This window comes from Sardina pilchardus, chromosome 15 (genome assembly GCF_963854185.1).
Source record: "Sardina pilchardus chromosome 15, fSarPil1.1, whole genome shotgun sequence".
Classification (NCBI taxonomy): Eukaryota; Metazoa; Chordata; class Actinopteri; order Clupeiformes; family Clupeidae; genus Sardina; species Sardina pilchardus.
In genome coordinates, this window is record NC_085008.1 from 20242738 (window position 1) to 20256979 (window position 14242).

General features: G+C 49.1%; 2 protein-coding genes across 2 annotated transcripts in view; both read left to right on the plus strand.

The window, feature by feature from the left end:
* The window catches only part of LOC134102480 (rho GTPase-activating protein SYDE2-like), a gene marked incomplete at its 3' end in the record, with an annotated part of 42663 nt that extends 32566 nt beyond the window's left edge, over nt 1-10097 (plus strand). Inside the window, exons 5-7 of the mRNA XM_062556588.1 lie at nt 3596-3777; nt 4776-5007; nt 9622-10097. Of these exons, the coding sequence (XP_062412572.1) occupies nt 3596-3777; nt 4776-5007; nt 9622-10097 (890 nt within the window). The remainder of the gene's footprint in view (nt 1-3595; nt 3778-4775; nt 5008-9621) is intronic.
* A 41-nt stretch (nt 10098-10138) lies between these two features.
* LOC134101799 (rho GTPase-activating protein SYDE2-like) lies at nt 10139-12723 on the plus strand. Its single transcript, XM_062555607.1, has one exon. It carries the CDS (start codon nt 10140-10142, stop codon nt 10443-10445), a length of 306 nt encoding a protein of 101 aa, XP_062411591.1. The 5' UTR covers nt 10139; the 3' UTR covers nt 10446-12723.
* The last annotated feature ends 1519 nt before the right edge of the window (nt 12724-14242 follow it).

Below are 14242 nucleotides of genomic sequence, written 5' to 3' on the forward strand. Positions count from 1 at the left end.
GTTCGTTGTCCATTCTCGGTCCGTAAACCATTATCATAAAAGTTGATCTGGATTAGATTAGGTGCTAAAATGTGCTTGTCTTATAATAAATGTTACGGCGCTCATGTTTTTCTCTGTCTTTGTCTATGCGCACCTTTTCCTGTGTTGCATTTTAGTCAAACACAGGCTTTCACAGCCAGTGGAGAGGAAAAAGGCAGATCGTCAGTGTTAAACCGCGAATCCCATCGAGAGCTTCATCTCTGCAGCAAGTCAAAACCGCTCGAAATTCCCCCGTCTCTCCCGAGGCGCTCTGCTATTTTGACTGCACGAGAGACGAGAGAACAGCTGCCCTGTTTGTCTCGAAGTTGAAAAAGAGAGAGGGGAAAAAAACTCAATCATTTGCACCTCTCTCGAACTCCGCCACCACCACCACCCGTCTGATCCCGACTCTTTCTTGAACCTGGTGGTGTGTTCTCCATCAACACGCTCAGAGAGAGTAAACACCACCCCCCCCCCTTACCTCCCCCGGCCGGTCTCTCCTCCCCACAGGGTTTTTTTCTCTGCCCATATGTTTTCATGAGGGCCTGACGAGCACAAAGCCGGGACGCTCCAGTCTGTCATTGTGGCTCTTTCTCTCCCTACCAAGAGCAGGCAGACCACTGCTCAGCATTCTCTCCACGTAGGGTGTGTGTGTGTGTGTGTGTGTGTGTGTGTGTGTGTGTGTGTGTGTGTGTGTGTGTGTGTGTGTGTGTGTGTGTGTGTGTGTGTGTGTGTGTGTGTGTGTGTGTGTGTGTCTGTTTGTGTCTGTTTGTGTCTGTTTGTGTCTGTTTGTGTCTGTTTGTGTGTGTGCGTGCGTTAGGGGAATGTGCATTGGGGAGATGGGGGTGGATAATTGACACAGCAGAGATGTTTGGATATATGTTTTTGTGTGTGTGTGTGTGTGTGTGTGCGCATTCTGTGTGTACACCTGTGTGTGGGAGTGAGTGTTTGCGGCCCCTCAGGGGGGGCTGTGGGGGTGGGGGTGGGGGCAGTGTCGTGCGGGCTGGCTGGCTGGCTGGCTTGTTGGTTGGCTGGCTGGTGGAATGCGGGCTGAGCAGCGTGCCGGGTCGGCTGGCTGCGCCGGGGCGTGTTGGGTCTTGTGCCGCCCTGCACCACGCCGAGCTGCTCCGCCGGAGCCTCAGCCTGCTGGAGCAGAAAATGAGGCCGGAGGAGGAGAGGAGAGGAGAGGAGGAGAGGAGGAGGAGGAGAGGAGAGGAGGAGAGAAACACAACAACAGCAGGAACAGCAGGGACAGGAACACAAGCGGCAGACTGATCCGGCGGCAGACGCCGGGAAAAACAGGGGAGGGGGTGGAGGGGGGCAAGCCACAGGGGTGCAGAACAGGCGGAGATACTACATACACACGGACACACACACACACACACACACACACACACACACACAGGCACACACACACAGACAGTAAATACACTGTGAAGAAAGGAAAGCGAAAACACTTTTAAGTCACACAGTCATGCATGCAACATGAGGGTACTTGTGACGGTGTTTACAAAACATTCTGGGATATTTTAATATTTATGAGACTCTCTTGACAGTGTTATGACACAAGCTTGAGGGTTTCTCTTTAAGTTTAATATCGTGGGAGTTGAAAGCGCAAGTATTCAGCGTTCGGCTCTTCGTACGCTTGTCAGATAAAGCTGCAGGAGGCTGTGGGTTAAAGCAAGGTGAGGAGAGAGGGAGATATGGGGGCTACTCAAGGGACAGGTGCTGAAGAGCTGTAGACCTGCTGACACACCTTTCATTTGATTCCCATTGGCCTTCATTGTTGGTACACCTCTCCTGAATGGCAGCCCTAATCCTGGGCTAATTTTCAATCTGCTCTTCTTTTCACTTCTCCGCCGTAGAGATTATGCAGGAGAGACTAGGGGTGGGGGGTGGGGGCTGGGGGGGTAGGATGGACGGGGGGACAGGGGGGGCAACCCTAGGAATAGACGAAGCACCACTTAGTTAATGACTGCCTTGCCTTCTCTCGGGGAGGGCAATCCAGCAGATTAAAAAGAGGACCCTTGTTTTCGCCTCCCTGCGGCGTGTTGGAGAGAGAGAAAAAAAGGCCCATGGCATGCCAATGCCATCGATGCATCTCCATGGCAGTAAATAACCTCGTGATCATTAAATGTGTCCTTTCTTCTTTTCTTCCTGAAATACTGTCGCTCAGCACAGCACGGATGCACTTCCTATGTCAAAGGTCGCCGTTTGACCAGTTTTAACCGTCCCTTCCTGGAGCCAGTTAATCGGGAACCTTATTTACAAGCTGGACGGCGCTTAAAGGACCTGCCCGCTCTGCTCTCCAGCTGTGTCCTGCTTTCATGTGGCCTGTCTGTAAATTTAGCTTTGGCCTGACATATCTCTAGTCTCTCTCTGTCTCTTTCTCTCTCTATGCGTGTGTGTGTGTGTGTGTGTGAGGAGCACAGACAGACAGCCAGTCTGAAGGAGTCTCTTGTCACAGAGTAGCTGAGAGCTTATCTTGTTGTGTGTGTGTGTGTGGGGGGGGGGGGGGGTGAATTGGCTGGGGTGTTGGTGTTGGTGGGGGTTGTGGTAGCTCAAAGGCCACTCTCTGAAAGGCCCAGACTGCTATTTATACCCACAAACAAGAGCCCGCTCAAAAATCTGATTCTCCGCCAAGTTCTCTTTTCTTTTTCTTCCCCTTCTCCTCTCTTTTTCTGGTTAATTATTTGTCTTTTTTTTCTTTTTTCTTTTCTCCTCTGAACCCGCCCCTCCTTTAGCCGCCTGAAAAGGAGAACATGCTTGCGATGTTTCTGCGGCTTAGTGGAAATAAATAGTGTGGGTTTCAGATTTGGCTGACTCTTTGTCTGTGCTCACACAGCACCGGCGTCCCAGGTGTGAAAGAGGCCTGTCGCTCCGAAAAGCGGAAAAAAATGACCGCCCCGCCGCCCCCGCCATTCTCAGAGTCCCCCTCAGCCCCCCCCACCACCATCACCATCACCACCACCACCCGTCCCTATGCCACGCCGGGCCAAATTCCGCTCAGGCATCTCACTAGGCAGCCATAAAACCCCCGCCGCCACAACAATAGGCCCCACAGCGGCAGCCAACGGTGCTTGCCAGGTCACAATCTTTCAAAAAAAAAAAATAGAAAAGAAAGGAAAGGGAAGACAATGAAAACCAACATGCAGACAGGGAAAGGAGAGCAGAGAGAGAAAGAGAGAGAGAGAGAGAGAGAGAGAGAGGAAGAGAGTGAAGAAAAAAAAAAAAACCTTTGGTGAAAGCTCAGTAATAGCCTTCCATAAAGATTATACAGTAAGTGATTTGTTGGGTATTTAAGCTGTCTGAGAGGCATGAGAGAGACACCGCTCGCTCAGCTGATCTGGGGACTGTGGACCCCGCCGGCCGTGCCCCTTGCCTGGAGCGCTTGTTGTGTTTCCGTAGCCACCTTCTGACACGTTCACTGCTGCCGGCTGCCATCTCATCCTTTGAGCTCTTGTTATGATCAGCAGGCCGAGCCAGTAGGGCGAACAAGGGGTTTTCCCAACACCTGTATTAATCTCTCCCTCTCTCTCTTTCTCTTCCTCTCTTCACCCTCTCTCTCCATCTCCAGGTGTGCTTAAGGACTACCTGCGAGAGCTGCCCTACCCCCTCATCACCAAGCAGCTGTACGAGGCTGTCCTGGATTCCATGGCCAGGCGGCCGCTGCGGATCGGACCCGGCGGCTGCGAGAACGACCAGGCCGACACGGAGCACACCGTCGGGCTCCTGGACATCCTGCCCGAGGTGGAGAAGGTAAGACGCAACACGGCTGTGGCCAAGGCTGCAGTGAGGACAGTCCCGCAAGCGTATACAAATGTAAGCTAAGCAACAGTTGAAGGAACAATCTGACAAAAGTGACCTACTTCCTCTCCCTATAGAGGAGAGGGAGTGAAAAAGAGGTATATGAAACCAGAGGAAAGTGAAATGGACAAAGTTTCTCACACATAGATGTAGTAATATTTTGTGTATACATTTAGGCTATATAACCTAACCAGCAAGTATGGTTCTTTGAGAGTCCTGCTTCTGAATGTCCTCCGTTTTTGCTTGTGTGCAGCTTGTCTAAACGGTAAACACACACACAGCACAGCCCATCTCCTTGTGCTCAGGGCAGGGAGATGCTCCATCGTTCAGGCCCTTGAGAGCAGGACAGTCCCAGTGCTGGGCAAGCTCATAGGCTTCTGCCCTGCCCTGCCCTGCCTGCCCCGGAGGCTTATTTTGAATTGGCGTTCAATCGGACACCTCAGGCTGCATATTTGCTGGTCCTTTTGTTTTCATGCGTCATCATTGAGTCCATCATGAGTCCATCTTTATTTGGCAGTGCTAGCACTAGCTTCTCCGCTGCAAGGCATAGTGTGATAGAGTGAGTCACACGAGCTCAGCCACTAACAACACGATAGTTCGCTAGAAGTGAAAGGGGAGATACGCCAGAATTTGTCGGTTGAGCGCTTGCCAGGCGCCCGAGGCGGCTTTCGACAGGATCCAAAAATCTGTAGAAAATGCAAATGTCTTCTCATACCACACTTGCTCACACCTGCATTCATTCACCACGTTGTAAAAGATGAGGTGCCGAATTACCTGTAACCAGCTGCGAGCAACCAGAGATATGTACATGTAGGGCACAACGAGAAATGAATAGCAACTAATGATAGCCAGGATACAAATATATCTGTAGTGAGGCGAGAGGGGGGGGGTCATCTTTCGCGTTCCTGTGATCTCATGCCCGGTTCGTGTGTCCCGCTTCCTCTTGTCAGGTGACTCTGCGGACGCTTCTGGATCACCTGAAGCTGGTGGCCTCGCACCACGAGGTCAACAAGATGACGTGCCAGAACCTGGCCGTGTGCTTCGGCCCGGTGCTGCTGAGCCAGCGGCAGGACGCCTCGTGCCACAGCAACCGCGTCTTCATCGACTCGGAGGAGCTGGCCAGCGCGCTGCACTTCAAGAAGCACATCGAGGTCCTGCACTACCTCCTCCAGCTCTGGCCAGGTAGGACCGGTCACTGCCTGCTGAATTATGCCCAGACAGCCGCCAGGCCTTTTGAAACATGACCATTGTGTACAAATAGTGAGAGGCCTGTACTTAACTACTAAGAATCTGGACTATTGAGGGTTCTGGAGCCTGATGTTCCTCTGTGCACGATCGATGTAAGAATCATTTGTCATGACAGTAATATTGATGATATAGTTGATGATATGTTAACATATGAGCCACAACATGGGCATCTCACAAGTAGAACAAGAACAAGCATGACTGTAGGCAGAGTTGAAAGGTGAGGGTGAGGATGAAGAGCTCATTGATGATGATGATGATGATGATGGTCAGGATCAGGTTTGACTTTTTTGGATCAATATTTGTGTCGGCATGGCTCTTGGGACTGAGCTGATGTGATTTGTGGCCAAGAAGTCCACACTGCTCATCTCTACCGTGGACACCCATAGAGCCACTGGGCCTGTGAACACAAGCACAGATGGAAAGGCAGAGAGAGGCCTGTGCTCGACGTTTAAGATGAACTACAGTAGGGTCTGGAGCCTGATTTAGTTCCTCTGTGTAACCCGGCTAGATACGGTCATTTCCCACACTGTTAACCCAAGGTTTATTCATTGATTTAGCAAAAACATGAAAAATATTTATTTTCTTTATTTTATTCTCTTACTAAATTAAATGAATCTGATTCTGATTCTGATTCCTTATAAAGTGATGTTTTGATAAACTGGGGTTAGACCCTGGGGCTATTCATACAGTCAATGCAGTCAATACTCTTCTTTTTTTCATTTAAAAAGTGTCCTGTGGTTTATACAGGATGTGGCTAATACTCAGGGAATTACTGCAGTGATTTGTTCATGTGTTTAGTTGGACAGTACCGCTCACCACTATTTGCTTGGCTACTAGTCACAGCAGCTTACAGTTGAGAGCCAGAGAGGCAAACACAAACATGCAGATACATTGAACAGCAAGTTAAACTGAACAGCTGCCACGGTTGGCATGGCATGTGTATTGGAACTCTTTCCTCGCCCCGGTGTTTTTTTCCGGCGGTCTGGGACAGATTTCCTCTGGTTTTCTGATGCTTAATCCCCTTCCAGACCCGACTTCTGAGGACTTGCGAGGGGGGCTTTGATCTGGGAGGTTTCTCTGGCTTGGTAATCAGAGCAGATAGCCATTTTGCGTCCATATGTTGCGCTCCTAGATTAAATACCGCCGCCACCAGTGGGTCTGTGGTCACTCTGCTGGAGCGCAAATGTAAACCAAAGCCTCTTCGGAGGTGGAGCCATTTTTCATAAATACCCATGCTGGTTCTGGTGGTGGGGTGTGTATATGTGGTGGAGATGAGCGAGTGTGTGTGTGTGTGTGTGTGTGTGTGTGTGTGTGTGTGTGTGTGTGTGTGTGTATTGAGGATGGGGGGGAGGATGGGGATGGGGGGGGCGACCCACACGGAGCTGTGTCCTTGTCTCTGCGCTTGATGGGCCGATCGTTTGTCTCTTCGGCCCCAACTGTTCCCACCACACGACAGCTGTGGCCGTGGTGCTTTTTGTGGGCAGCGCGTGTGTGTATGTGTGTGTGTGTGTGTGCTGGAGTCAGTGGCAGAGCTGAGGATGGAGGAGCCTTTGAGTGTAGGGTTGCGCTGGTGGACCGGGACGGGTGGTGATGGTGGTGGCGTGCATGCGTGCGTGCGTGCCGACGGATAGACTGCACCCGGCGGCATTGTTGTGGGAATTCTCTGGATGGGATGGAGGAAAGTCCTTGGGGTGGAAGGCAAGCGGACGGGAACGGTCGGTGGTTTGAGACGCACATGTGTGGATTTCTGAAAATAGGTTTTCTGTAAAAACCCTCCCAACATAGCCCACATTTCAATATAACCTCCTTCACATACATACATAGTGCACTATATAGTTGCTTAACAAATAGTGCTCTTTAAAGTGAGCAACCACAGTATTGATACTTAACAAATAGTGCTCTTTAAAGTGAATAACCACAGTATAGTTACCTACCAAATAGTGCTCTATATAGTGAATAAGCACAATATAGTTACTTGCCAGAAAGTGAGTGGATGTTCCGACCGCAGGCATAGTTTCTTTGAGCGCCTCCTCCTCCCTTTCTTCCTGTCAATAGCAGGCATGTGTTTACTATAATTCAAGTGAAGCATTCGATAGGATCTGATTAGTTCTGGTATTCTAGTGTTCACCCCCGCTGCCGAGCGTGCAGAGTCATGTCCACGTCTCCCTCTACGCTCAGGCATGAAAACGTCCGCCTGACCTTTCATATCCGGCACGCACATAGCTGCTTTTTTTTTTTTTTTTTTTTCACGCTTCGCCTCCCTTCCAGCCCTCCAACTTTCTGGCGGGGCGTTCTTGGAGGTACCGTAACCTTGACCCACCTGAAATTTAACACTTTTCACCGCGACAACCCAACATTTAAGTCTCCCCCTCTGCTGCTGCCGTCTGCGTGTCTATTTTGTGCAGGCTGAGGTGTAATAGGCAGTGTCTGAAATTAAAGACATTCCTGGCTTAACCTTAGTAGCCCTCGGCCTGTTCCACAAGTCATCGCTGTGTGTTTTCTCCCTTTCTGTACAAAGACCCTTCCTATCATTGCAGAAGAGTGTGTGTCTGTGTGTCTGTGTGTGTGTGTGTGTGTGTGTGTGTGTGTGTGTGTGTGTGTTTTTGTGTGTTGGTTTGTTTGTGCATGCATGCGTGTGTCACGTGCATTGTGTTCAAATGTAACATTTGTTCAGGACTTTTACAGTGACTTCTATCAGTCCTTATACTGAACCTGATAAAATATTTCTCAGCAGTTTAAAATTTTAAAGCTACATTGTTTGCATCCGTCTTATGCGGAAGTAAGAATGTATACACACACACACACACACACATACACACACACACAGTCTACACACACACTTGCAGAGCATGATATTTATAGGAATTGTGTTTACTCATAATGAGTCAAGTCATTCATAGGGTACCATTTACATAATTCATGTTTATGTGCCGTTCTGTGTCACAGCTACCTTTCCTGTGGTACTCCATGTGAGTGTGTGTGTGTGTGTATGTGTGTACACATTGGTATGCGTGTTGCATGTGGTTTCAGTATGGTGCTCATCCAAGGGTTATGCCATATTTCTCCGCAGGTCATGCTGTTCGAACATACGTGTGTGTGCGCGTGTGTGTGTGGTGTGTGTGTGTGTGTGTTCATGTTTGGTGTGCATAGAGCAGGTGGTCAGAGAGCAATCATGCGAAGGCAGTAGGGTGGATAAACAACAACCCAAGGGAGGAGGAGGAGCAGTTAGAGGAGGAGGAGGAGGAGGAGGGTGCGAGCTGAGCTGAGCTGAGCTGAGCGGAGTGCCGATGCCAGTGTGTATTTATAGGCAGTCAGGGCCAGCAGGGCTGTGAGAAGCAGCAGAGCAGGAGGCCCCGCTGTGTGGCTGGGCCAGGCCCGGCCCAGGCCCGTCCCATTAGACACACTCTGGCCTCTCCGCTTCTCTCCTCCCTCGCTTTCTCCCTCGGCTGCCATCTTCTTCTTCTCCGTGGGTGGGGAGTTTTCAAGGTTACTACTTACTGCCTCAAACCCAGTTTAACCTTAAAGAGCATACTGCTGGCCAGATGCCCTTCAAACGCTGATGGACAAAATGTTGAATTATTTTAGTGAAAGGATTTTGCGCTGCAATATCCATGAAACCAAAAGATCCTTAACCAAAAAGCTCCGCTTTAACCCTCTCTGATGAAACCCCAGGCCAAGATTCCCCTATCAAACGGTTCCTTCTTTGTCCCTTACTTCAGTAAACAGAGTTGAGAGTTTAACCAACGGTGTTCATCTTGTTCATGTGATTGACTCTTGTCTGCTTTGCAGCAGTCTTTGTTCATTTTGTTGGGATTTGTGATTGATTTCTGTCATGTTTCATGGTTTGCTGTAGGCCCCCACTAACGCTTGCGGACTCTAGGTACACTGTTGTGAGGCACAGGACAGGTAAATGGGTTGTGTTGGAGTGCTGTTACCCCTAAAAGTCCCCTAGAGTGTGGTTTTGATTCTCCCTTTTTACTTTATCGATTTATTGTTTTTTACTCAGGCACTCAAGCAGACACCTTTTAGATTCATAGCTAAGACCCCCCCTCCCCCCCCCTCCCACGTGTGGAAGTTCTACTTTTTTTTGTGTTTGATGTGCGTGATGATTGGTGGAGAGGCATCTGCACCACACCACCATTTGGCAATAGAAGCACCGCAAACATGCAGGTTGTCGTGGTCGAGCCTTTCAAACACATTAATCATGCTGTGTAGTGGAGTGGACTGTGTCCTGGCATGTGTCTCTGATTGTATATGGTGTGGGTTTGCATTGCTTATACAATGCATCTGCTCAAGGGCCCCCGAATGTGTGTGTGCAAGCAACTGGCATGTATTGGAAAGCTTGTCTCTGCTGCTTGTGTGGTCAGTGTTAGCACAGTGTGGTGTGCCAGGGTCATGTCAGGATTCTCACTTGAAGTGACCAAATAGTATATAGTGTGTTCACCTTCCCTTTCTTAACATGTTGATAGCCGCTAACCTTGGGGGTTTTTTTTATTCCTTTTATCTTCTCTCCTTTCTCTCTCCCTTTCTCTCTGTCGCTCTCTTCAGTGGTAGATCCATATGGGAAGACCTCCTCGCCCGTGTCCGAGTCTCCTGCCCTAGCGGCTGCCCCGGTGGTGGTGGTGGCGGCGGCCGCCCCGCTGCGGAGGCGGAAGGAGCGGCCCCAGGTGCTCAACCTGTCCGAGGCCGAGATGGCCGGCGTGCTCCGGCCCAAAGCCGGCCGCCTGGACAGCCCCAGCAACCGCTACGCCGGCGACTGGAGCCGCTGCCAAGAGACGTACTTCCGGCCCAAGGAGGAGGCTGACTACGACGACGTGCCCTCCGAGGAGTCCGAGCGTCCGCCAGAGGACAAGGGCGACCTGACCGGGGACCAGCTCAGGCCCTCGGAGCAGGTGGAGGAGGAAGAGGAGGAAGAGGAGGAGGAGAAACACGGAGCCCTTGGAGAGGTGGTGGAGATGGACAGACCAGTGGAGGTGGAAGCTGAGACTCAAAGAGAAGGGGAATTGGAAGAGGAGGAGGAGGTGGAAGAAGTGGCTGAGGAGGTGGAGGAGGAGGAGGAGGAGGACATGGAGGAGGAGGAGGGAAGCAGGGACCTCAGCGGAAGCCCCCTGGGGGAGCCACGGAGCTGTGAACACATTCTACTGCCCAGGCAGGAGGAAAGGCAGGGGGATGACCTGCAGCGGCAGCACGAGGGGAAGGAGGAGGAGCATCTGGCCAAAGAGCACACGTACCAGGCCTACATGAAGATCCAGGACATCAGCCCGGTCCTGAGCAACAGGGTCAACCTCAAGGACCTGCAGGAGAGCATCGACATCCTCATAGGTAACCTGGAGCGGGAGCTCAACAAGAACAAGCTCAACGTCGGCTATTGACTGACCGGCCTTCTCAGGAGGGACTCCCTGACTGACCAGATGACGGTCTGAGACAAGGGTATAGGTGACAATGAGGGCTCAGAGGGTTTTGGGCGATGGGTGATGGTACGAGGCCATGGGTAGCACCCTCATAATAATCAGCTCAGCTGAACTGTTGGTACTTGCTCTCCCCAAGGAACTGTACAAAAACCTACAAGAGTACGAACTGTGAGGTCTGGCACTTCCCTCTTTAAGCCTGTTGTATTTTAGCGCTAGATTCACAAGTCAACAGACATTCCTTGATTTTTTTGTGTGTTTGTGTTCATTTCCATTTGTCATTGTTGAAAGTTTTTGCTTGTGTTGTTCATGGTCGTATCTGTCAACGTTTGTCTATTGTCGTCGTTCTTTCTTCTTATTAGAAGAACCTATTGACCCCAAGGGGTGTAAAAGGTGCCTTAATTGTGTAAAGGTGGTACTTAAGGCAGTGGAGAGAGCTTTTATTTTTGATTTGTTAATTTTTTGTTTGTTTGTTTTTTTGTTTTCTGTGGAGGTACTGTGTGCTACAATATTGTTGTAAACCAATGCACTTACAAGGCAGATTTGATTCTTAAGGCGAAGAGGTAGTGGTGCTGGGTCTTGCCACCTACCCTGAAGTGAAACAGCGCTAACACTATAGCTAATGCTAAAGCTGCTGGGCTCTGTGTGTGGAGATTGAAGCCAATAGCTGTGATGGCTCATTGGGACTTAGCATCACATGCTAACAGCTGCTAACAGCAGACAGAGGCACCCTTTCAGATGTGTAAACAGTACAGTATGTTAGCAATAAGGGTGCTGCTTCTGTACATAGAACAACACGTGGTACATTTCAAATTGAGGGGGAATTAGAGCATCATGTCTGAGAAAATAACGGGAGCGAATCTGACTGAATGCTTTGAGAGATCTTTCATGTCTATTTTTCTATCCTCCATTCTGTTTTGGATTTTTTTTTTTTAAACAAAAAAGAAAATTGCAGACAAATTGCCTCTTACTGTGAGACAAGAACCTCTCAGTAAGAGGTACGATGCCTGCTAAATCTGATGGTGAGCCTCCAAGAAAGGGTCACTGTGGTCAGGCCTTCAAATAGAATGTAAGGCCACTACCTAAATTAATGGACACTTTTTTTTTTCCTTTGTCAGAAATCCAGGTAAACAAAATGATCAGTATTTAACAGATATATGTGTATATAAATATATATAAAAATGTATTTGGAGTATATATTTTTTGGACAGCTTATATTTACATACATGCATATTTAAATGTTCTCAGTTACCTTGTAGTATTGAATCTGTGGATCAGTACCTGTCGAGTAATCATGTTTCTTTTCCCTTAAGCTACCTTGACACATCTTAAATGTGCTGGACTGGAAAAAAACTAATTCACGTCGTTAAAGGACAATAGAGATAATATGTGTCGACAGATGGACAAATTTGTTAAAGTCATACTTGTACATATCCGCTACCTGTTTAGGACAGGCCTGTTTGGTCTGGCATTGTGTTCATGTTTGTGTTTGTGTTATGGTGCAGAATGTCACATGGTCAAAAGCTTTACAGTTAATTATATAAGTGCGTCTTACACCCCTCCCAAACCAACAACCAACACACACACGCTCTGCCTACCCCCTTCCCTTCCTCCTACCCTTAGGTAGTGGTTGACGCTGGCCCAGATCTCTACCAGACCCAGGCAGGAGTCGCTCCAGTTGGTTGCTGGCTTGGGGTCCTGTACATAGACATGACCTGGGTCAAGGGTCAACTTATATGTCGTTCCCCTCCATTCGGCTGCTGCTCTTGGGCAGAGAAAATAATTTAAAAAAAAGTCCACCTTATCCTCAAGTGCAGTGTAAAAAGCTATCTGTATCCTTGGCATATTGGCTGTCGCTCTAAGCCATTGTAAAGTTTTGCTTAATGCTGTGACTTTTGCAGGCACATCTCAGAGGTTTTAAGCTAGCTAATGCAGTACATCAGCTCTTGGACCCCTGCGGGTCTGTCTGTGTCCAGGGCTATAAAGTGTACATTGTGAGATGCTACTGCCTTTGTGTTTTTTTTAAAAGCATTCCTTTGGCCTGTCTTCTTTCTCTTCAGCCACCCCCTACAACCCCCCATCCATATCCTACAAGCATACTGTACAGTAATGCTCATCCCTGTCGCTTGCCTACTACATTGGGAGTCTCAATACATTATGATGAGCGTGTCACTAAACAAGATGTTACTTTGTACTGTTATGGAGAAATGTATGATCACATTAAAGTATATATTTCACATGTGCCATCCGACTGTTTTGCTTTTCTGCACTGCCCATTCCTCCTCAGTTTAAGTGCCATGTTCTGTTCTTCCACTTCTGCGTGAAGGAGCAACAAGAGTTCTGTACACTTACATAACCGTAAGAGCAAAAAAAAGAAATAATAATCATGTGAGGTGTCTTGTGGTCACATGCCAGCTGAACTTAAGTCTTTGTAGCCTACCGTAAAAATACCCCTGCATAGCACATGATAACAGACTACAGTAAGCACCATGATATCACTTGTTCCAGTTGGGCGAACATGTCCAATTCACACACTTGTATCTGACAGGTGTCATTGACCATACAAAACAGTTCAGAATGGGGGTTCAGTGTGTGACCACCTAAGAGTCCGTTTGCTGACTGTTCATAGGCCATCCATCTGCCCTCTGGCTGCTCTAGGCCTGGCCGTGTTGAAGGGAATGTCCCGGTCGTTAGGGAACAGGTTAGGTCTACATCCTCTGGGGCATTCCCCCGACTCAGAGATCCCCACCGTACCTCTGCCAGGTGATAAAAGTGAAGTAACAGCCACAGACATCACTGAATGTATGGAATTAGTATCTCCAGGCACCGTGCTGTCTTTAGCTGTCTCTGATGTCGGCGCACATAATGTTTTTTTAGGGGCGGGGGAGTTTGCGAGCTCGCGTGATGTTGTAAATCGCAGGTACATAGAGTGCCTCGCGTGCCATTATTTACAAGTGAATGGTTTATGACTTTGACATGTTGCGCATTTGAGGAAGATAGGACATAACTCAAGAGGCCAGTCCCCATAGAAGTCCCCTTTAAGCACAAGAAATACTTGAACAGTTCATATGTTTTACATATTATTCCCTCCCAATGAAAAGTAGCCTTCAACTTGAGCAGGGATGACCAATTGGCACACACCAATGCCAAACTAAACTTTATTTCATACCAACCAGAGAATTCCTGTCAAGAGATTTTAGACCGAAGAGTCCTTATCTGAAACCAACAGCCACCTGCAATTTGTGAGAGACAAGGCCGGTGTCTTATTGGTCTCCAGCCAGCCTTCCCCTCCAGTCCTCCTGCAGGCTATCTCTTCTCTGCAGAAGACCAACTGAGAAGGGGGCTCTTGGTCTTACTGTGTATAGAGGGGAGGGGTATGGGGGCAATTGAAGAGAATCTAATACGGGGCCCCTCCCTGTTTGGCTGGAGATAGCACACCTGGGAAAACCAAAGGAGCCCAGCGGAGCGACTTTACTTCACCCCCCCCCCCCCCCGGGGCACTTGTGGATTATGTTCTCTGGGGTATTAATTAAAAAAGACAAATTGGGGCATTTTCATTTTCTTCTTGTCACCGATCGCTGCCCAAAGCAGATTATGCCGGTAGATTAATAGGTTACACGCCGCCGACTAGTGAAACCGGACTGGGGCACACAGCGTGGTGACAGAGGGGGGGGGGGGGGGGGGGGGGAAAGAGGATAAGCTGCTATAATTGCTGGGAACTCTCCTCAGCTATCCTTGCGTGCAGTGTCCCCCAATAGCGA